The following is a 25,504-nucleotide window of genomic DNA, read 5'->3' as shown; positions in this document are numbered from 1 at the left end:
CTTAACTCAAACTATGAAACGGAGAATTCGTGTCCACGAAGCTCAGAGCCAAGTTGAGTCGTCAGGTTGCAGAGGAAACCTCTACAAGAGCAGATTAGTTCTTTATTCTTTTTAAAGCTGTAAATATTTTGTTACTGTTACTCTTTAAATATCACTACACGCATATAGTTTCATACATGAAACTGACTGTGGAGTCCCCAGAGACTGTGGGGAAGTCCTCAACGCAGCCAACTAAAGCACGCTTCTTAACTCGTCTGTCTCTCCTCCCACTCCCACTCCCACCTCCCAAACAGTGATCGGCTCAAACCTTGTTGTTATATTACATGTGGAAGGTGTAATGGTATTTGTGTTCATCCTGAAGCATTTGGTAGTTCACCATGAGACCTTCTTGCTACAGCACACTGTGAGCAACAATAACTCCTTGTACTTATACATTAACTATCAGGATTTATCAGCATATGTGTGCCTGAGGAACAAAATACCAGTTAATAACTGTTCATCCTACTGAGATAACACTGAGTGAAAACAAACAAAAAACAAAACATCAAGCCAACATGCGATTTATCCAGTACATAAAATCTCTGGATACTTGGCCACGAATGATCGTCAGCACCGTCATTATTAGGGCTGGGTTTTGATTATCGATTTATCGATTAAAATCGTGATATCGATTCATTAAAATCCTGAATCGATTTTTTAATATAAATTTATTTTGCCCGAAACGCCACAATCTCAGGTGAAACCTCACAAAATTTCAACAACCGCCAAACAGCTAAATAGTAAATGAGAGCAGGAACACGGATTCTGCACAAAGACGTAAACACACAGCGCCGACGGATCAGAATCAGTGAGATGTGACTTTCTCACCGACAGCACGGACACGGTCGGGGCTGAAAGCCGACAGCTCGCTGACTCTGATGTGTCGGCGGGTCCGCGCTTTGTGTTCACGCCGTTTTTGCGCTGATTCTGAAGCTGTTAGTTTGATGTCTCTCCAAACAATATTGACTGAACCAGCAGCAAAAGAAGATCCAAACTACGCTTCACATAAACATCATCATGGATTCTCTGACTTTTACTGTTTTGCTTCCACCAGGATGCACAGCTCTCTCTCTCTCTCTGTACTTCAACAACAGTTTCCCGTCTAAAAATCTGTTTTCTGCATTATTCACTTGCTTGTTACGCACAAGTCTACCGTTGTTTACAGGCTGTCAGCTGCTGTTTTTTTTCTTTTACTTACTTCTGAAAAGAAAACCTAATTTCTGCTGTTCAACAGGCTTCTGAACAAATTGAAACTTTTTAAAAGTATACAAAATACAAAACGCCGTGTCTCTAATAAAACTGCTGTAACGTCAGAGGTGATGTTCATATGCTGGTTAATGATTTTCGTTCATTTTTGATCTACTGCAGAATATTTTTATAAAATCCCAGAACAGGAAAATCACCTTCATGTTTTTCTGTTTTATCTTCAGCGACTTTGACACAAAGGCCTCTGCTGTGATGCTCACACCTTTGATAAAGTCTGGAAAGTGTCAGCTTCCTTTTTATAGATACAAAAATATGTAAATGTACAGATCAGAATTATAATATTTCTGACTGTCTGAGGCAAAATTTCCCAGATTTAAATCGAATTGAATCGAATCAAATTGAATCGAATCGGGATCTTGTGAATCGGAATCGAATCGATTCTAGAAATCAGTGACGATACTCAGCCCTAGTCATTATACACTTATGATAAAACACCAGATAAACCTCTGAGCACTGAACAGTGCGTGTTCCTTGACTGACTGATTGGGTCGGGCTTTCTTTGAACTACCAGACTGTGCAGTAGCCACGGCTATATTTGAAGACACCAGCAGCAACCTTACATCTGGACTGCTGTCACCGCAGTAACTGCTGCCATGGTGACAAAGGAGAAGAAGGAGGGAGATGACACGTGCTGTAGTGAAGACATGCAAGCCGTGTGTTTAATAAGCAGCAGATGGAGTGGGGGGTGCGCGATGACTAACACTGGCCTTACTAATGCACTGAGGAGACAAGGTAGGTGTTGTTATTGTATGCTCAAGAAACTGGCAGAGCAGCGAGCCTTAACTGAATCACGCACGTTTTTGTTTGCCATTGTAGTGTTTTCCACAAAAGTACAGCGTATGCATAGCAGATATGCACAATCCAGCCACAACACGTGGTTACATTTTTATGAAGCAACTGAAGCTACAGAAGAAAGCAGTGGGACACGACAGAGGAAAGCCCACGTTTGGACTGAGATAACCATTTGCTGTCACCTCGCAACTAAGACTGCAGAGGACAGCAGGGGACATGTGCTCTTGAACAGTTAGAGCAGCATGATTTATGATATAATGTGAGGAAAATGCATTCCTATTACACAAGCAAACTGATTTTAAACGATTGTGAACTTTAAATGGTTGTGCCCACACAACGTGCATGACACGGCACAAAAAACACAGGAGAAGAAAAAGTGACAGGCTGGTGTGAATTATGTCAGAGCACCTTTATCAGTAGTTCATGTTAGGATCGTCTCTCCATCGTAAAGTCGAAATGCATACAGAGCAAGGACAACAAACTTCAATCAAAACCTCGTTTTTCTTTTTTTCTTCATTACATAAACAATCATGTGCAGAGCGGTGAGGGTAGGTGTGTTTGAGCAAAGCAGACAAGACTAAAGAAACCCTGTCGTCAGAACATTAGGATGCTCCCATGTGTCTGACTGGACTCTAACTCCCTTAAATGCCCCAAACAATGAAGCAGGATCTGTAATTTGGGCCATATTTGCACACACGCTATTCAAAACCTAACATTGGTAAAAGAAAGAAATACAAAAAAGAAATCTTCATTCAACTTTCAAGTAATCCAAATCAAACTAAACTCTGGAAATTCTATTATTTCTGTTTAATACAGACACATTTAAAATGATTCAGGCCGCCCTCTACCTGTCATTTCCCTGGAGCAGTTTTATAATTCAGGTTATTCTGAATGAACAGCCTGACATCTACCAATTTAAACTTTGTCATACAAAAAGCCCATAAACCAAAATAATTAAAAGGAATGAACAAAGGAATTAGTAGCTCATTTCAAGAGCAAGACCAGGTTGCTGTCAACACAAAGCGATCAGTAGCCCAATAAAAACCAAACCCGAATTAAATAATTAAATATCCATCCATCTGTATAATTGAGCCGTTTGTACATATTAGCGCTATTTCTTACATTTGTAAACTCTCTGACATGTTGCATTATTTAAACAGTTTAGTCTGTTACTGTCTTGTTGGTTACTGTCAACTGTAACCCACAGAATTTAGTCAGGGATTAATAAAGCATTCTGATTCTGTCCTCTCTATATCTATATGTATAGAGAGAAAGATAAACTGCCCATTCTTCGATGACTATTACACTTTGAGTCTTTACATTTCATTTCAGTCTATATTCCTCCAGAGTATTTTTAAATCTGTCAACTTCACCAGAAGAAGAAGAAGAAGAGCAGGTTTCAAATGTGTAACATGAGAATGACAAGTCGTAAAAAGTGACAGGAGGAAGCTCTGTCAGATGGGGATGTGTGAGGGAAACTGTAGTCAGACTATATTATATGTATATCGTCATACTGTTGCATATACACCAGCTGTATATATCAAGTCTAGGTCTGTGTTGATTACTTTAATGATTCAGTTACTTCAAAGAAAAACAGACTCTCCTCTGTATCTGCACGAAGAGTCTCCTTTAAGCAGCTATAAATAAACTGGAAACAACGTTGCTATTCTATATTTATTCCCCTGCAGAACTTTGGCTGTTCTTTAGCCTCGAACATCAGACTGATGCTTTTCAACAGGAAACACAGAGCTATAAAATGGTAATGATACCTTTTTATTGGATCAATAAGTCTTTCAGTGGAATGCAAGGCTGAGCCTAATGTGAGGTGAAATGGCCCCTCACTACAACTAAAATCTCTAGCTTGTACTTACAATAAAATCCTTCATACAAAGCTCGTTGGTCACACTGCTAAGGCATAACCGAACTGATTTTGTTGGCTTCCTGGAAACTGCCGCCACCGTTACCCACTCAGAATACGTGGTGTGACATCATTGTGGCTTACCTCTGCGACTTTAGGGGGAACTCCATCTCCCAGCACTTCCCTGTAGAAACACTGCTGGGTCATGTAATAGGAGAGGCCACTGGTTCTTTTGAAGGCATCTTTCAGCCGCTTCAGTTCCACATCAGTGACTACAGAGAGACAAACAGAGATGGGATTACATCAACAGAGACGGAGAGCTGATCTGCAGTTGTTTGCGAAGTCATGCTACAAGTCTGCAAGAGAAAAACAGAATCTACGAAAGATAAACAGTAAAGAAACAAGCAATGGCTACAACAGTTTAAAAACTGTATTAGGACCAAGGTCTGGATGGTCCTGAAATACGTCTTTAATGTTTTTAAATGTCATTGTTTGAAGCTCTGAGGACTAGACGCCAGATTTCTTTCACCTTCACTTCACTAGGACTGCAGCACAACTGTTGGCAGCAACACAGAAAGAATGACTTCCATCCAATTACAGTAAACAGAGGAAGCGCTTTTAATGCAACGGTTAAAATGATCTTCTAACAGAAGCGCCTGAAAAAGAAGTTTAACGGTGTCATGTCGTTAATCCATAGATTAACTCTGGAACAGTTGGTAAAAATGACAAAGCTGCTTACACATGTAGTAGTAACTGTGGCGCTGTAGCGAACAATGTCACCGACTATACACAGCGGTGACAGCAAACTGCTGACTAACGGCTGAAAAGGATCCTGTTTACAGCTTCCATGACCACATTGTAGCTAAATGATCAACAAGATACCAGTAGGTGCCGCTCATCTGATAGGCAAGGGGTCAGCGTGCAGTAAAACGGAATCATTAACTGTTGACTTATCAGCTTTCAGCAGCCAATCACAGTTCAACAGGGATAAGCTGCAGTAAATTAGCAAATACAAATGTAGGTACATTAGTTAGAAATTGAGGGCACTTTAAAGACTCCATATGAAAAGCTGGTAGTGCTGGGGTTGGAGCCACAGCAGCATGACAGAACTGCTCGACTGGTTTTGACAAATGTCTGATTAGATTGGATGACTGGTCCACCTGCTTCAGGATTGGATGTTGCTCGTCAGAGGGTAGCCTATCAAATGATCCAAGCGCAACTTTGATGTTTTCTGAATCAATGATAAACTAAAACAGTGTGTTTCCTGTTGTAGTCTTAAGAGACTACAAATAACGGACGTCCTTAAATTTGACCTTGTCTGCATTAAAGTGTGGCTTTAAAGAAAGAAACTTTAGTCATTTCAGTATGCTCATTTTCTACACTGCTTATGTAATTGCAAATATACAACTGTTGTTTGTCACAGTCAGTGTTGGGGAGTAACGGAATGCATGTACCACCGTTACGTATTTAGAATACAAAATATGAGTAACTGTATTCCGTTACAGTTACCGTTTAAAAAGGTGGTATTCAGAATACAGTTACTTTGTTGAAATAAATGGATTACACTGCGGTACTTTCCTGTTTCATTTTGTCGCGGGTCAGGACTGTTTGGGTTTGTTTGACAGCTACGTTCTGTTGTTCCAGGCGGCAGCGTTACGGTTGCCATGGTTACAGGGCGACGCTCTCTCTCTCTCTCTCTGCGACTGTGTGTTTCCTGGGTGAGAGAGCGCCTTTTCGTTGTTGTTGTTGTGCTAAGCTAACAGGCAGAATGCTACAAGCATAGCTCTAAAGAATGTAGCATCATGGGCAGTGTAGTCCGTGCTGCAGGGAGAATGGACTGCCATACACGTTATGGGTCTGTGAGCGCGAGGAGGGAGAAAAAGGGGAGTGGAAAGGTACGAGTTATCATCGAGGAAAAACGGGAGCTGGAAGCATGTAAATATAATAATAACCACTGCAGCCAAGAAGAGAGCCTGACGAGCCCAGTTGTAAGTAAGCTATTAAGACTCGACTGTACACCGTGTTCGTGTTTTCCTCCGAAAACAATAAGTCCCGTTGGAGCAGCCTTTCAACGCCTCTCTCTGTCTCTCGCAAGCAAAGTTGACCCACACAACAAAGTAAAGCTATTTTTCGGCTACGAGCCGACAGGGACCCCGCCGTATTAGTCAGAGGTCCCTTTACTACAGCTCGGAGTCGCGGACCTTCAGTAACAGTAATAAATCACACAGCAATAGTACATCCACGTTGTTGTAAAAAGCATGATAATATATTAAGTAATCCAAAGTATTCAGAATACGTTACTGTCATTGAGTAACGTAACTGAATACGTTACAGAATACATTTTGGGGCATGTAATCTGTATTCTGTAATGGAATACATTTTAAAAGTAACCTTCCCAACACTGGTCACAGTACAACATATAGTGAACATGCAGTGAAATGCTTGTGTCCTGAACTGTGGACAGGCTGCAGACGTAGCCACGCCACTCCAGGGCTTGTTTCTAGCATGGGGGTCATAGCCAGGACCCTTACTGGATACCGGGTGGAAATCAAACTTGCAACCCCCGCTCCAGAGGTGTGTAGTCTTACCACTACAGTATGCAGCTTTCATTACAGCCATTGCTGCAATTACACCACTTGTGGCTACTTGTATTTATATGCCTCCACCAATCAGAGAGGTTGCAGGTTAGTGTTATGACTAGAGATGGCACGATACCACTTTTTTTATGTCCGATACCATAAATTTGGATATCTGCCGATACCGATATGAATCCAATATAGTGTGTTTTTAATATATTGCTGCATTTTGTATAAGTTCATACTCAAGTTTAAATAAACAACAACACTGAAGCTATTCTGTTATACCTGTATTTAAAAAAAAATACACTACACACAAAATATTTCATAGTTCAGCAAAACTGATCAATCTAATAAACTTAAACCTGCTCCATCCTCCCTATTCTGGTATTTTAAAGAGCACTTAGCAGAAATATTAAGCAACCTAACTAATAGGGTTGCAAACTCCCAGCAAAAAAATAGGGAACCACCCCCACCCTCCACCTCATGATGCTTAATCGACGTAATCAACTTTAATTTGATGCAGTGTGGAAAAAAATGCACAGAAATCAATTATTTTTCAAGAATAATTAAATAGATTCAACATCTTTCTTCAACAAAATTGCAGACTGCACAGATGGTACCTTCCCAAAGGAAAAAGTACTATAGCTTACTAGGGTATATATATTAGACTTAACAGTCACTATATACAGTAATGGACTTCTATACATTTTACATCAAATTAAAACTTTGTGTGTCAGATAATTATTTATTAAAAGCTCGACATTTTAAATGAGAATAAGAAAGAAAAGTATGTCTTTGTGCCCCCTTTTCCCTGTTCATGCCCTATCGGCCCCCCTGGCTAAACTTTGCTAGATCCGCCCCTGCACAGTTACCAGCCGTCAGCTACGTAGAAAAAGATCCTGGAGTAGAAAGTAATATTAAATACATTCTAACAACAGCTGATCAAGCTTAAACGTGCTGCTGTTGTTCAGCCGCTGGTTTCCTCTTTCTGGTGCAAAGTGGGCCAAAAACAAACAAGAGACACGGACTCGCGACAGAAAAGCCGATCAGCTGATCATTGATCAGGTTCATGATTGAAGTAGCAGCAGGAGAGGGAGGGAGAGAGGCAGTCGCTCCATAGGTTGTTAAGCTTAACGCTGGAATGCTTTACAAACATTCAGAGACGAACTTACACGCTTGCTTTACTTCTCTGGGATCACTTCCTCGGAGATGAAATGCTGGTTTGGTAGCGAGGCTACAAATACACACGACCGCTCTATCACGTGACCACACTGCTCCGATGTGCTACGGTTATGAGCTGAGTTACGCCGTGTCGCAAGTTTTGTGAGGTGCTTTTTTGATATCTAATGGATCGGATTACATTTTTTATTTCTCTCCGATATCCGATCCAGTAATTTACGTCACTATCGGACCGATACTGATACCTAATATCGGATCGGTCCATCTCTAGTTATGACAGACAGGACTGTGCTAACTATGACATAATTACCATAACAGTTATTGGACTATTCTTGACCTTTAAATGTTCATTGACATATCAGCTAAACTTTAGCTCATCCTTGATTCCAAGTGTGCAACAAATCTTGAGAAATTTTCCAGAGAAGCTTATGAGATATTGATGAGGACGGGATGGAGAGCACTAGAATCTCCATCGTCATCGAGGTATTTTAAAGTCTGATTGGAGAATATGTTTACAATGCAAGATGTTGTTTATATGATGACAAAGACACACCGTCACTGGAGATGGTGGAGACCAAAATAGAGCTTAAAAACAGATTCATGTGGTCAAAGTCAAAGCTAACCATGTGTGATAGATATGCAAACTTGCACATCCGTTAAAGCCAGTGATATCTGCACAGCCTTTGTAACGTGTGATGATTCGACTTTTTAGTGCACTTAAGGCAAACGTAAAAACAATCCCAGTCTTTCTTTCACACTGTTACATGATTACATTAATACTACCACGCCTCTCTGTCAACGCTCACATTGTTGATGCTGTCTAATCAGCTCCACTTCGACAACTGCTCTTTAATACACGTGTAATATTTTCTGTCACAGCTTCAGCTGAATCAGTTTAATTTAACCCTTCGACAGCACAAGGTCAAAGCAAGAAGCACATATGACATTTTTGTTTGCGTCTTACGGAAAACTACTCATGCCGAGTTCCATCAACAACTCCCTTAAAAGCTGTTATTCCGCCTTTATGGAAACTTTTCTTTATAAGCGTCTCTGAACCACACTCGGGTTTCTGATATCACCTATTTCGACAGAGCCAGTAGGGGCAGTAGTGCTCATGGGGTTTCAGGTTTGACCCTAAAGCCTACCCAGACACACGTGCAAACGCTCATGCACACACACTGTCACCGCGATGTTAGCCGGCAACATTCAGGCATAAACTCATTTTGAGCAATAAACTTTATTTCCAACTAAAAGTTTAAGAGGAGAGACATTAAAAGAGAATCGCTTTTACCTGGATACGTTGGTGTTAGGGTGCAACAGCTAATTCAAATAACAGTGGACTACTGTGCCTTTAACAAAAAAGCAGAGCCCGTGCACGCAGGCTAACGACATCCGAGGAGACCCGGAGAGCACGCCTTCCACCGAGACAATGCCCTAAAGAAAGCAACAACACTAAAATTCAAAAGGTTCTTCTTCTGACCATGCTCCACCTCTCCACTAAGTTTACTGACAGTTACTTTTACTGTAATCTTGCTGACAGGCAGATAATCAGTAAAACTGAGCCAATCACATACCTCTGACTTCTCTTTAGCAAGTAACCAAGAGTAACTGGACATAAATCTTTATTTTAAAAAAGTAAAAATCAGTTTAACAACAAAACAGAGTTCAAACCCCATTTACAGGAAGTGACGGTGCGGGCGCACACACCATGCATATACCTTGGTTGGCCCAGTAACCTTTGTCATCTCCACAGACGCAGTTTCACTCTGACTACTGTCACACAGACAAAGCCTTAAACTAACGGCCTCAGCTGGATCAAACTTTACTAAGAATGCACAATTTGTGTTAACGGGCTGTGCTAATGAAGTGACGCAAATAAATTACCGCAAATGCCTTTCAGCAGTAACAGCAGGGTGCTGGTGTTTGACCGAACTGACATAACAGGTATGAGGAGGGAGCTGGTGTCTCTTCAGGTAATTTAAGTAAGAGTTGTAAGATCAGCTGATGGGCAGGGTGTGACTCCACCTTCATTCTTCACATTTATTTCCACAAAAACAGAAACACTGAACCATACAAAACCTAAAAAATGTATTTATAGATACAGGCTCAGCGAGTTTGAAAAATGTTAAAGGTCACACTGCTACTGAGGCTTTTCTCCTGCCTGAGAGGACGAGCACATCGTTAGGGTGGTGTCTCCTCGCAGCATGAAGAACCCAAACCACAGCCGGGGTTTCCTGGGTGGATTTTAAATTGGCAATGATGTGGTTTAAGTCTACAGAATAAAGTGCTGTACAAATGCAAAGTAAGTAAGTGGTCAGCAAGACTAGGAAAGCATTATATAAATGTATAAAACTAACAACACGTCTGCTGGGCACAGGTGTGCTGTAAGCACAACACAGAACAAGAACCTTTTCAATTATCCTGGTTTTTGGGCACAACACATGAAAACTGTGTCAAGTGCCAAAAAAGTGCCAAGATGTGGTTTTATGAAAGGTAAGCTGACGATCAGAAGGTATTTACAGGTCACTGACAACCTCGCAGAGACAACGAGACTAAAGAAAGCCACTGTCCCAAAGAGTCATGGGTTTATCTGCTCCCTGCATAGTCCTGCACGTTGGTGTGCAGGTTGTGGTAATACTAAATATGAGTGGAAACTGCACGGAATGTAAAAAACAGACTATCATTAGAAAATAATACGTGATCTCGTGTTCTGAGATAATGGATGGGAATCGTGTGTGTTTTGTTTTGGGAGAGATGAATTCTATTAAAAAAGGCCTCCGGTCCTTTTCACAGATCACTCCAGCTGCTGTAACGACACCTGCGTGCAGTCTATTTCAACACAGAAATGGTTTCCTGGTGCACAGCGGTGAGAGCCACTGAAACATGGAATGACACCAACAAACATCAGCGCTTAATGACATCCACCCGACGGAGTGCAACAGCTCTGAACTGTGAACATTTATTTCGCTGGTGCTTCGTGTATCTGCTGCTTCTGCTGGCTGAAAACTACATGGGGATTTTAGCTTGCGTGTTGCGAATCCAAAGAAGCTGTGCACGTCTAACCCTACGCCTTTCACTTTCTTTAATAAGTCATCGCTGGTATAAAGATGAAGATATCCCAAAGTTAGACGTCTGAGGGCTGCTTTTTTAAAATCTTGGTCATTTTGGCCTGTATTTGTATAGCGCTTTTCTAGTCCCTAAGGACCCCAAAGCGCTTTACACATCCAGTCATCCACACATTCACACACTGGTGATGGCAGCTACACTGTAGCCACAGCCACCCTGGGGCGCACTGACAGAGGCGAGGCTGCCGGACACTGGCGCCACCGGGCCCTCTGACCACCACCAGTAGGCAACGGGTGAAGTGTCTTGCCCAAGGACACAACGACCGAGACTGTCCAAGCCGGGGCTCGAACCGGCAACCTTCCGATTACAAGGCGAACTCCCAACTCTTGAACCACGATCGCCCCATTTTGCAGAAAAGCTCTGATGCTGAGCCAAAGCAAAGCGAGATTAATGGGTCAGTGAGCTACGTCGAGCTTCAAGTCAGAGTTCTTGGTGTTACCAAAGTGGCCCTCTTTGTAACTGACCAACTCACCATGGCAACTTCTTCTGAGCACAAAACCTTAGAGAAACTCTTTTATTTGCATCATATTTTAACTGCAATGTAAATTCTCTGTATTCTCTATGTGCCAGTTGTTAAGCTGTTTAGCTTACTAACAGCAAATGAAGCTACAAAGTCAGAGCAGTGCAAACTGTGCATCTTGTTGTTAGTGGCTTGTGCAGTCTATTCTTTTGGTGATGCCAGAAATCTATACATTTTTGCTTTACTTTGCTGCCAAGTCTCCTTTACACTGTTGAATTGGAAGCTACTAGAACACACAACAACAACCAAGAATAGCTATTTGATCAATGAAGTTAATTTCCCTTTGTGTGTAGGCAAACTAAAAGGATTTCCACATCTCCTTCATTAGCCGGTGGGTCAGTAAGTTTCAGTGTTTAAATGTATCCAGTTTAAAGTTTCCAAGCTAATGTGAGGCAGTTATGTTAAAAATGAACAGCAGCACCGTGAGCACACCCACACTTAAAACAATTAACTCTGATTAAAATGCTCATCGTACCGCTCTGGGCGCTAAATCACAGGATTAACAATTTTCTGCAACATTAATTTCCTGTCTTCTTTGCAACAGTGTTGCAATGTAATGTTAGATTTTATCACCATTTCAATATAATCATTTGATAACACTCACTGGAGTCGGCTGTGCTCGTGGGGATTATTCTGTGCTGAAGGAGAGTCGGGCAACACATTAAAAGCCCCTTTGATGAGAATGTGCATCGGACCCAGAGCAGAAAGCTCAGCTTAACACAGGAAGCTGATAACCACCGTTGTGATACCTGTTATGTCCAGCTGGGGTTTTAGATTTTTTCAACTCCGCTAAAGCAAAGAAAGCCCGGCTGTATTGAATTTCCCTCGTAGTGCAAGTGTTTGCATTTCTTTTATATCACTAAAATCTGCAACAGGCCAACAATGATAAACCACATCTTCAAGTATGAAGCCAAAGATCAACTTAATAGAAGGTGTGTGTGTGTGTGTGTGTGTGTGTACGCACCTGTGTGGCAACAGTCGATAAAGTCTATTGATTTGTGGAAAAAAGTGACAAAAACAGTGATTTTACTTCCCACTGGGGGGGCGATGCCTAACATCCATGTGATCTTACCCAGACTGAGGCACCAGTAGATCACTGGTGACCTTTTTCTTTCATCCTGCAGAAGCAGGACAAACGGCTGTCCACTCCTTTAAACCTTGCTGTTAACGATGTAACATTTTTCCACATGTACTAAAACAAGCTGCAACATCTGATGTCGTCTTTGAGCTCAGAAATGTCACTGCAGTCACACACACACACAAATATTACATCACCTTGTGGATCAAGGGATCCTGAAACAGAAATCCTGAAAAGGGCTCATGGGAAGGCCAATTCTGCATACGCCCAATGCCACCCAATGGCAGTGACCTTGGCTCCTCCAGTGAACACAGCTACCCCTACTTAGCTGCCTCCAAAGTTCTCATGCCTAGCACTGATTTCAGTGGTGGATCTGCACCTAAAGAGCAGAACCGACTGCCAAGGAATCTTTGAGCAACATCAGCAGCTAAAATGTTTCATTAGATTTTAGTTGCAATGCAGGATGATGCTATATAGTTTATATCTAGTAAGGTCGATACCTTAAAATTGGACTACATACAGTGTTCGCTCGGCAGAGCCCCACACCCACTCTCCTTTTGCACACAGATCTCTGCAGATTCTCCCGTAGCAAGCAGGGAGACATGGCTCTGATCCAAAACAACAAATATCTTGTGTTGGTTTTGACACTCTAAGGTTAACATTAACTTCTGTTAAATATTCATGTGTGGGAAGAGTTGACAATATTTGAATGAAAACACAAAGAAACGACTGTTTTTAAAGGCACCAAACAGCCTTTTGTACTTTGCAGAAAAGCTGCATGTCTGTGTGATCTAGGGCCATTTATAAGTCATCCACGTTCAGGGATGTGCAGCTAGGACTATCGGGAAATATGTTTCTCTTCATGAACTGTGCACACAGAACCCCATAAGCACCTGCAGGACCACAGAGTATGCATTGGCCAGTCATTAACCTACCAGCTGCCGAGTACAAAATCTACGTGAAGCTGGATGGCAACTGCAGAAACTGGAGCAGCTAATACTCCTGTTTATGTACGGCTGCCTCGAGAGGCTGATGCTGAGCTCACGCGGCTCACTCATTTCATTTTTCTCATCACTGCTAATACAACCCCAGTGCCAAAAACACTGTGCACATAATGCAATGACTGAGGTGCAGATCCACTATGTTGTTTTTATGATCAGTTGTCAATAAAATATTTAATATTTAAAATGAGAAAATGTACCGCTTTAAGAGACGTTGTTACAATTCTGTATCCCCTCTATTTTAGCACCACTTGTGGTGTTACTGGGAACTGAGGAAAGCATTTGCTGGACTTTTGAGAGAGCAAAGTGTTTGAAAGGTTGAACCTGAGGTACGCCAGATCAGCACCATGAAGCTATACTGTGGTAACAGATGAAGCGTGCACTCGAGCAGCGTCCTGCTGACACACAAGGCCCTACCTGAAAAAGACATCCATCATCTGGATGGGAGCATATCTTTCATACCTTTCAGCCTCGGGTGCCTTTTCCAAACGTGCAAGCAGCAAATTCCATCAGCACCTATCCAATTATGTAACCCTAATACATTAGCACATCCCATAGTACCCAGGCAGATTACTAAACATCCTCCTACATGATTAGCATTAAAGCTGACCACAACATCACTGATGAGCTTAGCTTTGAGAATTACATCTTCACAAATTCTATAGCCATAAGACATATTGACAATATTGATAAATATAATTATATTAAGCAATCTGTACAAATAATATTGATGGAATTCTAACAATACACCTAAGCCATTTTAATAAACTGGCCCAGCTACATGCTGTGGGTCTGAGGTCAGCAGGGTACCCGCCTTCTACTCGGGCCTGAACCCATGCATCAATGAGAGGTGACAGCTACCCAACTGAAGACAGGACTGATTAATGCTCAAGTGCTGAATCACAGGCTGCAGGCAGCCAATCACACATGGGGATCAACACAGAGCACAAAGCTGCAGGAAGAGAGACTAAAGCCCCCTTGTGTGTCATGAGAGGTAGCAGCTAACTGTATTCATGACACAAGCAGCAGAAAACGATCCGTACAACCACTGCACACAGAAACCTGGCTGTCCTCCACATCTCTGATTAACCACAAAACAAACAAACAAACAACAACAAAAAAAACAGCAAATAAATCTTTGAAGTTGTTTTTTAATGTGAAGGATGATAAGAATCAGATTCATGAATTCATTTTGTTACATGATTCGTTATTCAGTTCAGATTCTGAGCTCCTCTCTGAGTCTGAGCTGTAGACTTCAGACATAAAGAGCTTATCCCAACAGAGCTTTTTGACTCATTTTATAAAGAAAACCGATGAAAGATTTGGAAAACGAACAGGAAAAAAGCAGACACTTCACACTGGCTTTGCACTGCCTCGACTCGAAAGAAAAAGTGAACCAAACACTGGTGACGCAGATCAACCGTTAACTCGAGTTCAAAGGTCAGTTCAAAAGCAACGAAGTAGAACAAATCAGGGTAAGTACTAGTTTTCCTTTCATGTTTCGCCCTCCCTCCCTTCTTCACACGTACAAGCATGAATTCAGGGTCCAACGCCTCTTTGTGGCCTATCAATAATCTGTATTACCAACCAATAAATTGACCTTGTGCAGCCAGAGAGCAGCAGTAACAGCACTCAGCACACTCTATTCAGCTGCAGCAGCTGCACATAAACTGAGGTCATGAAATTTCAAACCACATTGATGCAGTTCATTAAAAGACACGTGAGAAAACTGAATGACATCAGTCCATGACCGATGCATAAAAAAATGTTGTATTTTTATTATGACTACGAATCAAGTGAAACATATTTCTAATTACCTTCCATAACTCATTACAGTCTGTAATATAAATACATCCAACGTCAAAGCATCAACAGCCCAGCCAGTTAACCATTAACCTACCAGGACAGGATTTAATGAGGCTGTAGAAAAGCGATTAGTCCCCTCCCACCTCTCCATGCAAGAATGCAGATTAAGGTACAAACAGATAGATGGCTACAGACGTTTTGGCTTATTGTTCAGATTTGGGCCTGTGGAAATGTTCACAGCCTATAGTGGGACTTGCTGCCGTAACGTACACACATCTAATATTATGGCGATGATGACCAGGCACCTTAAAGTCACATGAATCGTGAAGATGTGGCGGCCTTCATCTCACACATATTAGCAAGTGCAAGCATAACAAATACCCTGGAGGTCCTAGGAGAGCTCCACAATCTCCATGGTGACAGATGTGGAGGTGGTTCACCAGAGGTAGCAGAGCACAGCTGGCTGAGGAGCCCATTTAGTCCTCATGAGTTTGGAGTCTGATGTTAAATATTCATCAAGTTAAATCATTTCTGTTTAAAACAGTAACTGCATTGATGAAGATATTACACCTGTTCTGAGGAGCAGATCTCCAACAGCTCGTTAATATTGAATGTCTGGATTTGTGTCTGGCACTGAATTTAGATTTGCTTGCACTGGTCATCTTCTACAACGTTAGTCTCTTGAAATGAGCTTTTTAATGCACACAGCCACCGAACCAGAGACCAGCTTCTTTCAACGGGAATAATAAATGAAGGGCAGGCTCTTTCCCTCCTGTAGCATCTGCTTCACTTATTGTTTTTAAAGCTACGAGTTCTAAATTATAGTCCTGTCGTTACTGGTTCTTCAGGCTTCCAAGCAGATTTTACAAGATTGTCTTCAATAACCACCCCATGCACCTGACGAGGGAAAAAAGCTGTCTACTCTGTAGACAACAAGCCTGCCACTTTGAGGAAAACACGTCTGAAATAGTCGTGGCTAGCAAGCCCGAGCTTGTAAAATAAGTTTGGGGGACTCTCACCAGTAAAATAACTGCAGAAGGCACCGTTCTTCTGTATGGATATGAACAAAGACTGCAAAAAACTAAAAATGAATGCTAAACAGAGTCCATGTATGACTCCAATCACATAAAACCATCCGAATGTATCAGAAACATTTTTTTAAAAATGAGGGCACGTCTGAGAAAGTTTCTATGATTTCTTAATTCTTTGTTTTTAGTGTCACACACTGGTTAAACAATGAGCACTGTCACCTGACTGCGAGGAGGCTCCCTGCGCCTCTGTGGGACTCCTCCAGGTACTCTGGCTAACTGGTGACTGTAAACTGGCCATTTACAAACAGGGCCTTAATAACTGATTCTACTGATACTGATGTTTACTGGGAAATTAAACTCAGTCCATCAAATACCTTGTCAGTACCACAGGAAGATCAGCATGGTGGTAACAGCAAACCTGGTCAGACACTGACCCTCTCACCCAGCTGAGCATGGACATTTTAAAGCTAACAGAAGAAAGCTCTAGAACCAAAGCTGCCCCCGAGCCAGCAGCCTCACTGAGACCAGAGGACCAAAGCAGTTACAAGGAAGGAAAAAGGGTTCATGTCCCGGTGATGTCATAAACATACTGAAATATTATTTTATTATCTAATATTCGTTTGTTGTTTTTAATGTAAATCTGTTATTTTGCTTGGTGAGGCAGAATATGCCACCAGATAAAGGTGCACGTACAGCAACTCATTTTCAGTTAATTATTTGCACCTCCTTTAAGTTCAATTTATTAAAGCGCTTAAAGTGAGAGAATATCCTGTGACTCAGTGCAGTCAGGTGGAACTACACAGTTTCATAAACAAGTAAATGACACTGTGCATTGAAGGACAGTTGAATTTTGCATGTACATGCTGTCAGTTACAGTTCTTATAAGAGAATCAGCAAAATGAATAAATCACAAATCAGAGTCAGACACCAAAACTGCAACAAGGATGTCTCTACTTTTTGAAACTATCTTTTTACTGCGACTGATGAATCAAACTCTACTTTAGATCAAGCTTCAAAATAACTGTTTCATTGGTTCAATGCCTTAATGCTTTCTTGGTATAAACCTTTGATGATTTACGTTTGTGAAAACCATTTCTCACACATCACAGTTCTTTTGATTTTCCTGTATATTGCGCTCATTTCATCTTTGCCTTGATGACACCTTCTGTGTTTGTTTCACGTTCAACGTGCGTCACTTTTACATAACTTAAGGGCTCCGCTAAATACAGAACGAAGAATCTGTAAACCAAGCGAAGACGAGTTTGAGTCAAATAAAATAAAACATTGTTCTCCTGGAACTCCTGATCTAACGTGATGATTGGCACTGCCAGAGAGCAGAAAACTGTTGTAATAAGACGCGCTAATGGGAAAGTAAACAAAGAAAGGCCTCATTATGGAGAACACTTTGTGTATTGTAATGCTGTGATGCAATCCGGGTATTCTTAGACACTGAGTGGCATTAAATGCAATGGCTACCATTCGATTCACACAAAACAATGGGTGTGATTTCTACGAGTGCCCCAAACACACTTTTCAGCCACTCACAGTCTCAGGCTGTCTAAAGACTGCGTCTGTAACACCCGACACAAGTCACTGCATCCTTGGCTTGTCTTTGGCTCTCCCATACTGTCCACACAGACACTTTCACAGCAGGTTTCCACTATATGGCCACCTCGCTAAATCATCATGGCAGTAGAGGAGCAGCCAGAACCTCCTGCTGTGACTTGATGTTTTCTGTCCTATAAAATAAGCTGAGCCTGGTCGGCCGCTGCTGCTGTCGAGACTGGAAGCCTCCACCATGGCTTCTGAAGCAGCAAATCCTGAACTCACATGTGCGTCGGTGCCCTGTTTAGTCTGGGCAAAGCATCAACAGAAACACCTAGAGGCGCAAACATACATGCAGCTCTGTTCTTGAAGAGCTCATTTCACCTGTGGACATGATGTCACGCAACCAGCACGAGGCTGCTGTGTTGTGGGGTCGGCAAGAGGAAAAACCACATAAAACAGGAAAATCATTTTTACTCTCAGGGTCTATTTTGTGCTGTCGGAGAGGGAAAAAAGGTGAACAACAAAAACAACAAATGGGTTTTACATAATAAGACTATTACAGATTCTTCTGAGTTTAGAGCAATTACTCTAAAAAAAGCAAACAAACTGTACAATACAGCCAAGGAAGGAAAAGAAACACCTACAGAGGCTGAACGGGCTCATGGATGGTTAACTATACCATTCATGTCAGATGGAAACAGGATCATTAAGAGTCAGAAATAAGCAAAGAATAAATAAGAAGTGCAACTGAAAAAAAGCTAGTCTTCCAATTAATTTCTATAAAACGGAAATAAAATGTGGACCACAATCGATGAATGTCCAGAGGCATGAAACCTTATTGGCAATGACAACATGAGGTTTCAAAATTTTACATGAACAAAAATTCTACAAGCAGATATGCATCCACCTACAATGCAGCCATGACAGGAGCAGAACAAGTTTCCAGTGGTGAAGGACAGGACAGTAACTTTGGACCGACACTCGGTTTTTATTCATAGACGTGGAGGGATTTCTCTCCTTAACAACAACAACAACAATCTTTATTTATAGAGCACATTTAAAAGCCTTGGGCATACCAAAGTGCTTTACATAAAACAATAAAAGGTTCAAACATTGATAACGGATAAATAAAAATAAGGAGTTATGTTCATAGATAAAAGCTACCAATAAGAATGACTACAGCACATGGGTAATAGCAAGATAAAAGCTGTACCACCATAATAAAAAACACCAATAGAAAGATAGGAGGGAATTAATACAAGAGGTCAATAGGTCACAGCAACCAACCAAACAAACAAACAAACCAGCAATTAAAAGGTGGAGAAGGCAAGTTTAAAAAGATATGTTTTAAGCTGTGATTTAAAAGAATGAATAGAATCAGATGCCCGGATGCCAATCGGGAGATTGTTCCAAAGCACAGGTGCAACAAGAGCAAACGATCGATCACCTCTAGTCTTAAGTCGAGATCTGGGCTGAGCCAGCAGTAACTGTGACGATGACCTTAAGGCCCTAGCAGGAGCATAAGGGTTTAAAAGGTCCTTAAGGTAGCTGGGTGCAGTGTTGTTAGTAATTTTAAAAGTAAACAACAACAGTCCTAATGGGACTTACTGGGGAGCCTCTGGTCATTTGTAATAATTTTGGAAGTAGTCTGTGTCTCACAGTGTTGCCCGAGTTCGCCGTCTCCATAATTTGTTAAATATCCCAGTGCAAAGAAATGGTCTTCCATACTTATCCATACACAGAAGCGATGCAGCCCAACATGCTGCCTCTCAGATATTTGCTCCAATGGTAGCATTCGCTGTCATCTTGTGTCTAACGTCCGTCCCACTCACAGCCCTGCTCATCATTATTCGGTTTGCTGCACTGTTGCACATTCAGCAGTTTTGTGAATACCTTTGGTTATGTTTAAATCCCCTCTGTTTTATGAAAAGCGATGAGTGAAATCTTTATTATTTATCATTGTTCAGCATGATGTTTCACTAGCTGAACATGAAAAATACGTTTCAGTGATTCAAAGGGGCGTTCAGATGTGACTTGTGAATTCTGTACTTGATTTTGAAATGATAGAATACCGTCACACCCCAGCTCGGCACCTTCAACATGTACTTTTGGTGTAAAAACAAAAGAATGCCCTTGTTGTGTGCCTTTCCTAAAACTAGAAGGCTTAAGATCCCTGTGTGTGGTGTAAACTTACAGTAACCACATGCAGGAAGTCTAGGACCAAAAACTAAGCAACCTCCTACTCAAGGAGGCTGTTTAACAGCTGATAAACTTCTTATCTTTGCTCAACAATGAAAAATAAATACTTGCTGTGAAGCATATACCACGTGGTCGTAGAAAGCTCCATCACACTGGATTTCCACAATATTAAACTGCATCCTGGAATAACCTGACATTTACAACTTTGCTCAAAATATAGAGATTGTTGTATAGACTGTTGCACTGCTATCTAGTCACGTTTCCATAGCAAACACCATACTGGAGGTTTCTACGACAGCAGAATACAAATTTACATCCCCATGCAAAGCAGCGCTGCATTAACTCAGCTGATAAGGCCTGCTGACGTAGAGTGAGTGTGAGGCTGTGTGTCACAGTGACCGCTGTTGTTGTTGCATCGCTGAACTACATAGTGGTCAACCACAAAGGTACAAATAACCCGTGAAGGTGTTCCAGAAAAGTGCCAGGAAAGATTACTAAGAAGAACCGGTCTCACTGAGAACACAAGGAACCACAACAACAGGTAAACACGTCAACCCAACTCTTTGACAGCTCCATCAAAATCATGAACAATTATTCTGGACAGCAAGAAAGACATCCAGATGAAGCTCCACATTTTTAAAGCCACGTATTGTTGCTCGGTTAAAAACGTCTTCCTCAAGGCCAGTTCATCAACAACAGGGCTACCTGTGACAACTGAGATCAGCCTCTCACCACCATGACTGGAAGGGTCCATATCATCTGCTCCCTCTTGAATTTGACTGACAAGAAGGAACGCCAACAAGCACATCGCCGTTAAACTCGGCCAAACACGAGCATCACTGTGAAAAAGGAAAGTGGCACAATAGTTGTGCTTTCTTCATCACAGAACGTCCAAAAATCAACTACGACTCTATGAAGTGTGCAGGTCTGAACACTATACTTGTGTTCAGCGCTCCACTTCCTATTATTCCCACTGCAAAGAAACTGACTGCGATTCAGTGGCAGGAGTAGCAGAGGGTGAAAATGACTGAATGAAGTTGCATTTCTAAAAAAGTGTTGGTTTTCACAAATACAGTATCGATAATATTAAATCACCTCATTGCATCCTGTAAAACATTCTGCTATGTAATCTATTCAGGTTTAGGATATGAAGGAACTCTTTGATGTGAACTGTTTCCAAATGACGACTAAAACAGATGTTAGAAGTGTTGTTAAATCATACGAGAGATTTCCATGTTTGTAGAAGGAGCAGGTGCCCGTGGTGGTTGAAGGTCATGCTATCAAGAAGCTGTTGTTGGTTGCTCTAATGCATGAAATCAAAAATGCATCACAGTGGTGCCGTGAAATCCCCAAAACTCACAGAGAGGAACTTTAATACAACGAATCTGTTGCTTTGATTCTATCAAAACTGTATCTCTAACACGAAGAAAAAGCTTTACTGTATGAAATTTACACAGAGCTCTGTTCATTCTGGACTGAGTGGGAGGGGTTTTTGGTTTTTTAGAATTTAAGTTCATTTGCTTGTCATCTCTGGGCAAGCTGACCAATCAGAGCAGCCTGGAGTTAGTGGGCTGGGGAGTGTAAAAAAGACAGGAGTATAAAAGAAAAACAGAATGTAACCAAATGTAATCCCCAAAATCTGAGCCTGTAAGTGTACCCGGGCTCCTCAACCACAGTCTCTATAAGCACATATGATACACGATGATGAGTGCCCACCTCTGGCCCTGGACGGAAAGCTTTGTGAACATTGTCTGCTGCAGTATGCACAATCAGCTGCTAAATGGAAGCATCACTTCCCTGCTGTAAAGTGCCATTCAAAGTGAGATTACTTTAAAAACGAACCTTATTACTCAAGAGAGAATCACACCCATCATCCTTGATAGTTTTACAAATGCAGTTAAATGTTCGTTCAGGTCACGTTACTGTTCTGTCAGCTCTGTTCCTCACGGACAACGACGATGGTAATGATAACAGCAGATTCAAGCATGTGGAGCCGTTCAGTGTGGAATAAACACCATCGCTAGACCTGACCTGAAGTTAGCTGTCACTGCAGCAAGCCACTCACCAAATGTTTGGACTTGAGCCTCGAACCTTCTCTCAAACAAATTAACGCTCCACTCTCCCACATGAGTAAATGTTCAATTGTACTGTGAGTCAACAGAAAAAGGGAAGATGACTTTTACCTCTAAAATCTTAACACTCTCAGATGTGTGTCTCTTGAACCCCTTATTACGGTACATGTTTATATATTAGATTTCCCACATTTCTAAGATTTGAGTTTATTCTATTTCAGAAAAGTGACGATGAGGAGGAACACGCACTTTTTGGTCAGATCTAATGTTTCAGGCACAATTATCCCTCGAGAAACTACCACGCACAAATCAGGCTTGAATGAATAAATGGTGGTGAGGAGTGATCGGAGGATAACACAACAAAGGTGAATCTTTCTGACTGTAAGCCCATTACGCTGCTGATGTCCTGGCAGAATAGGCTCTCGTGAAAACTGAACTCATAATTGCGGCAGTCAAGCCTGCTGTAGCAATTAGAAATGGTGTCATGTGACTGCTTTGATAAGACTGGACGACTAGATAATCCCACCCTGTGTGTATGGTCACATATGATCGTCAGAGTGTAACTGGCAATCTGTTTGAGGCATATTTAAGCCGCAGTATTACAAAGACTGAAGTCACGCTACCCGAAAATCTAAACTGTGCTAAGGCAACATAATAACATTAATAATAATAAAGATGTCCGGTCAAACTTCCCTGCGGAAGCCTGGTAAAGATATGACACAGTAATAGATGTGTAACAGGCTCTCGTGGCTGGAATCCGGACTGACAAAGTTCAGCTGTTGCCAACCCAGGGAGTAAAGTGCAACAAGAAAGCCATCAGGGATAAGATCTCTGTGTGTTTGCAGATAAATGTTCACCCATATCTTACATAAGTGCCGCTATGCTTACACTGTATCCATTGCTTCACCTGTGCGTACTTAAACTAACCTGACAACAAAATGCTTCCAGTAAAGCCCATACGAGCTGAAATACATCATGACGCTGCATTAGATTACAGGCCTGTCAACGCTTGTTTGTTTACCAGAGACCAGCCAATGGCTTCCCCAGTGTTAAAAAGCCCACCTGATCATTTTTAAGAGACTGACTGCAGCGGCAGCTATTTAAAGCACAACTGGTTGTTGTTCCGCTCCAACTACACGGCTAGCTGGTGGACGCTAGGCTCCGCAGAACCTGACAGCTCACTAGCAACAACAGTAACGATTAAGCAGCACATGGCTCGGTTTGAAAACCGGGAGACGAGGGCTGCAACAAACAGTCTGGAGGCATTCCCCACTGACAACTTAGGTGAAAGCCAGCTAACTGTCTAGCTACTAGACAAGCAAGCTAGTGGTAGCAGCACAGACATAAACGTTAGTCAGCTGCAGTTAGCTTGATACAGAGGCAACCTGTGATGCCATCCAAAAATATATATAAATGAAAAATATATTCAAGCACGGATTCGAGATTTCTTTCACAACTGTTTCTCCAAATACTGTCCGCGCAGCCCATCCCTCCTCGCTAGCCAGCACTAGCTCCCACAGCAATTAGCTGGACAGGACGTCAAACCAAGCGTAGTTCAACAACCTGCCAATTTAACTAGACCTTGCACTTAAATAAAGACACGCGCTTCATAAAAATACTTCAGGATTATCTCTATGCTATAAGGAATAATAATTAAATTCGGCGCGGTCAGATTTTACACAGCGACTGTTTAACTACGTTATTTTTCAAGATTTCATTATCCACATACGCTTTCCGCTGCAACCCAGCGTTGTCTCTTACGAGGGCAAACGACTGCGGAAAATACATGCTCAGCTAGTGATTAACTAAACATCAGAAAAAATAAGGAAGCTTTTCGACAAATTTTAATGCCGAAATGAATACTGGGCACAACAATTCCATCGAGGCCGTGCGTTTACTTTATACCCGGCGTCTACTTCGTATAACAGGTGAACCCAGTTAAAGCGTTACACTTTAACGGGTGGTCAGGACGTTCTCTTTTCCATATGGCTAGCCCAAAAGCAGACAGCTAACCTAGCGCAACGACAGATTTCTACTTCCCACGATTTTTGGCTTACCTCTCTTAACGGCCTCGTCATATGACAGGAATCCTATCCTCGACTCCTTGGCCCCCATGCTCCCCTCATTTCATTGCAGTGTGAGGAAATAAACGTTACGAGCTGAGTTGGACAGGGGTGTTTGTCGCCTTATCCGTTTATTGTGAAATGGGCTCCTGGCGGTATGTGTATGTGGTGAACGGGTGAATGTTTTTCAGCGACGCCTCCATTCTGTCACATGATCTGACTCTACAGGTCAGTTGATCTGCGAGTTCTAATACGAGTGAACGCAACCCGAATCACATACAGGGGTGGGGGGTTTCGACTTCAGACGGGGTTTTCAGTCTTATCCGGGAAAATGCAAAACAGCACTTTTACTTAGTATGCGAAGTCATACCAAGCTGTCAGTGTGCGACGAGTGCAGCCACAGTTCAAACCAGTGATAACAGCCCCACCGTGTGGTGGTGCTGCTGAATAACGCTAGCTGACTCTCCCCACAGCGACCCCCGAAGGTACGTTCAGTCAGACGATACTGGTGGCACATAGCAGATGAAAGTTTGCAGTATATAGTGTCTAATAGTGATGGGCAGATGAAGCCTCATGAAGCACTGAAGCTTTTCATCCAATTGGTTCACCTCAACGCGAAGCTTCTTGAAGCTTCATTTGCTCTAGCAGAACACCTACTGGACGTAAAAATATTAGTTGGCATGAATTTGAAGAGTGTGGCATTTTGCACACAGCCTGTAAATGTCAACAACAAAAGGAGTGTGTAAAACATCTATATTGTAGTGATGGCAGTATACTGTGTATATTTATGCTGGCAGTATGGAAAATGATTATTTGCGGCAAAGTTTGAACCGCTTCCTGAACCAGTCACGTGGTACAGCCGGGCAGCGAGGCTTCGGACGTCATCATTTTCAGCTCCTCCCATAAATGAAGCAAGCCTCGATACGCGCTTCGCGGAAACGCCTCCTCCATTACTCGACACACGCTTCGAAGCCTCGATACAGAACGTCACATCACTAGTGTCTAACGCGTATATGGCGTTTGTTGCATTTCAGTGAATGTGGGAAGTAGTCCACTTATGTCAGTCGTTGTGAGTTCAGAATTTTTACACCAAAGTCGTAAATACTTATTTAAAGTTTGTCATAATGCTTGCAGAGGCGGATCTAGAAGGGTGGCATGGGGTGGCAAGTGTCACCCTAAAATGATCTCTTGCCACCCCAAGTGCCACCCTAGTTTTACATATGACAGTGTTGTTTATTAAAATAAGATAGTATTAACACTTTAAGTGCAGTTACAGTTAACAGTGAATATAAATTCTAAAACTGAATATATTGCATAGTGTTACCCCCCTCCACCATTAACAAATGG

The 25,504-nt window shown here is 41.9% G+C and overlaps 1 protein-coding gene across 7 annotated transcripts in view; it reads right to left on the bottom strand.

Annotated features, from left to right (window-relative positions):
• The window catches only part of usp32 (ubiquitin specific peptidase 32), a 65,725-nt gene extending 41,264 nt beyond the window's left edge, over nucleotides 1-24,461 (bottom strand). For 2 of the 7 annotated variants that reach the window (XM_026193560.2, XM_026193559.2), the window contains exons 1-2: nucleotides 24,152-24,453; nucleotides 4,100-4,227 (exon numbers count right to left, since the gene is read on the bottom strand). In XM_026193560.2, the coding sequence (XP_026049345.1) occupies nucleotides 4,100-4,227; nucleotides 24,152-24,209 (186 nt within the window). In that variant the 5' untranslated portion in view covers nucleotides 24,210-24,453. Of the gene's footprint in view, nucleotides 1-4,099; nucleotides 4,228-24,151 lie in introns of all 7 variants that reach the window. The other 5 variants (XM_026193556.2, XM_026193557.2, XM_026193558.2 and 2 more) reach the window with 5 other exon arrangements.
• Between the last annotated feature and the right edge of the window lie 1,043 nt (nucleotides 24,462-25,504).

Source organism: Astatotilapia calliptera, chromosome 14 (genome assembly GCF_964374335.1).
Source record: "Astatotilapia calliptera chromosome 14, fAstCal68.1, whole genome shotgun sequence".
Classification (NCBI taxonomy): domain Eukaryota; kingdom Metazoa; phylum Chordata; class Actinopteri; order Cichliformes; family Cichlidae; genus Astatotilapia; species Astatotilapia calliptera.
Note: the sequence above shows the minus strand (reverse complement) of the source record. Positions and strands in the feature narration are given on the sequence as shown.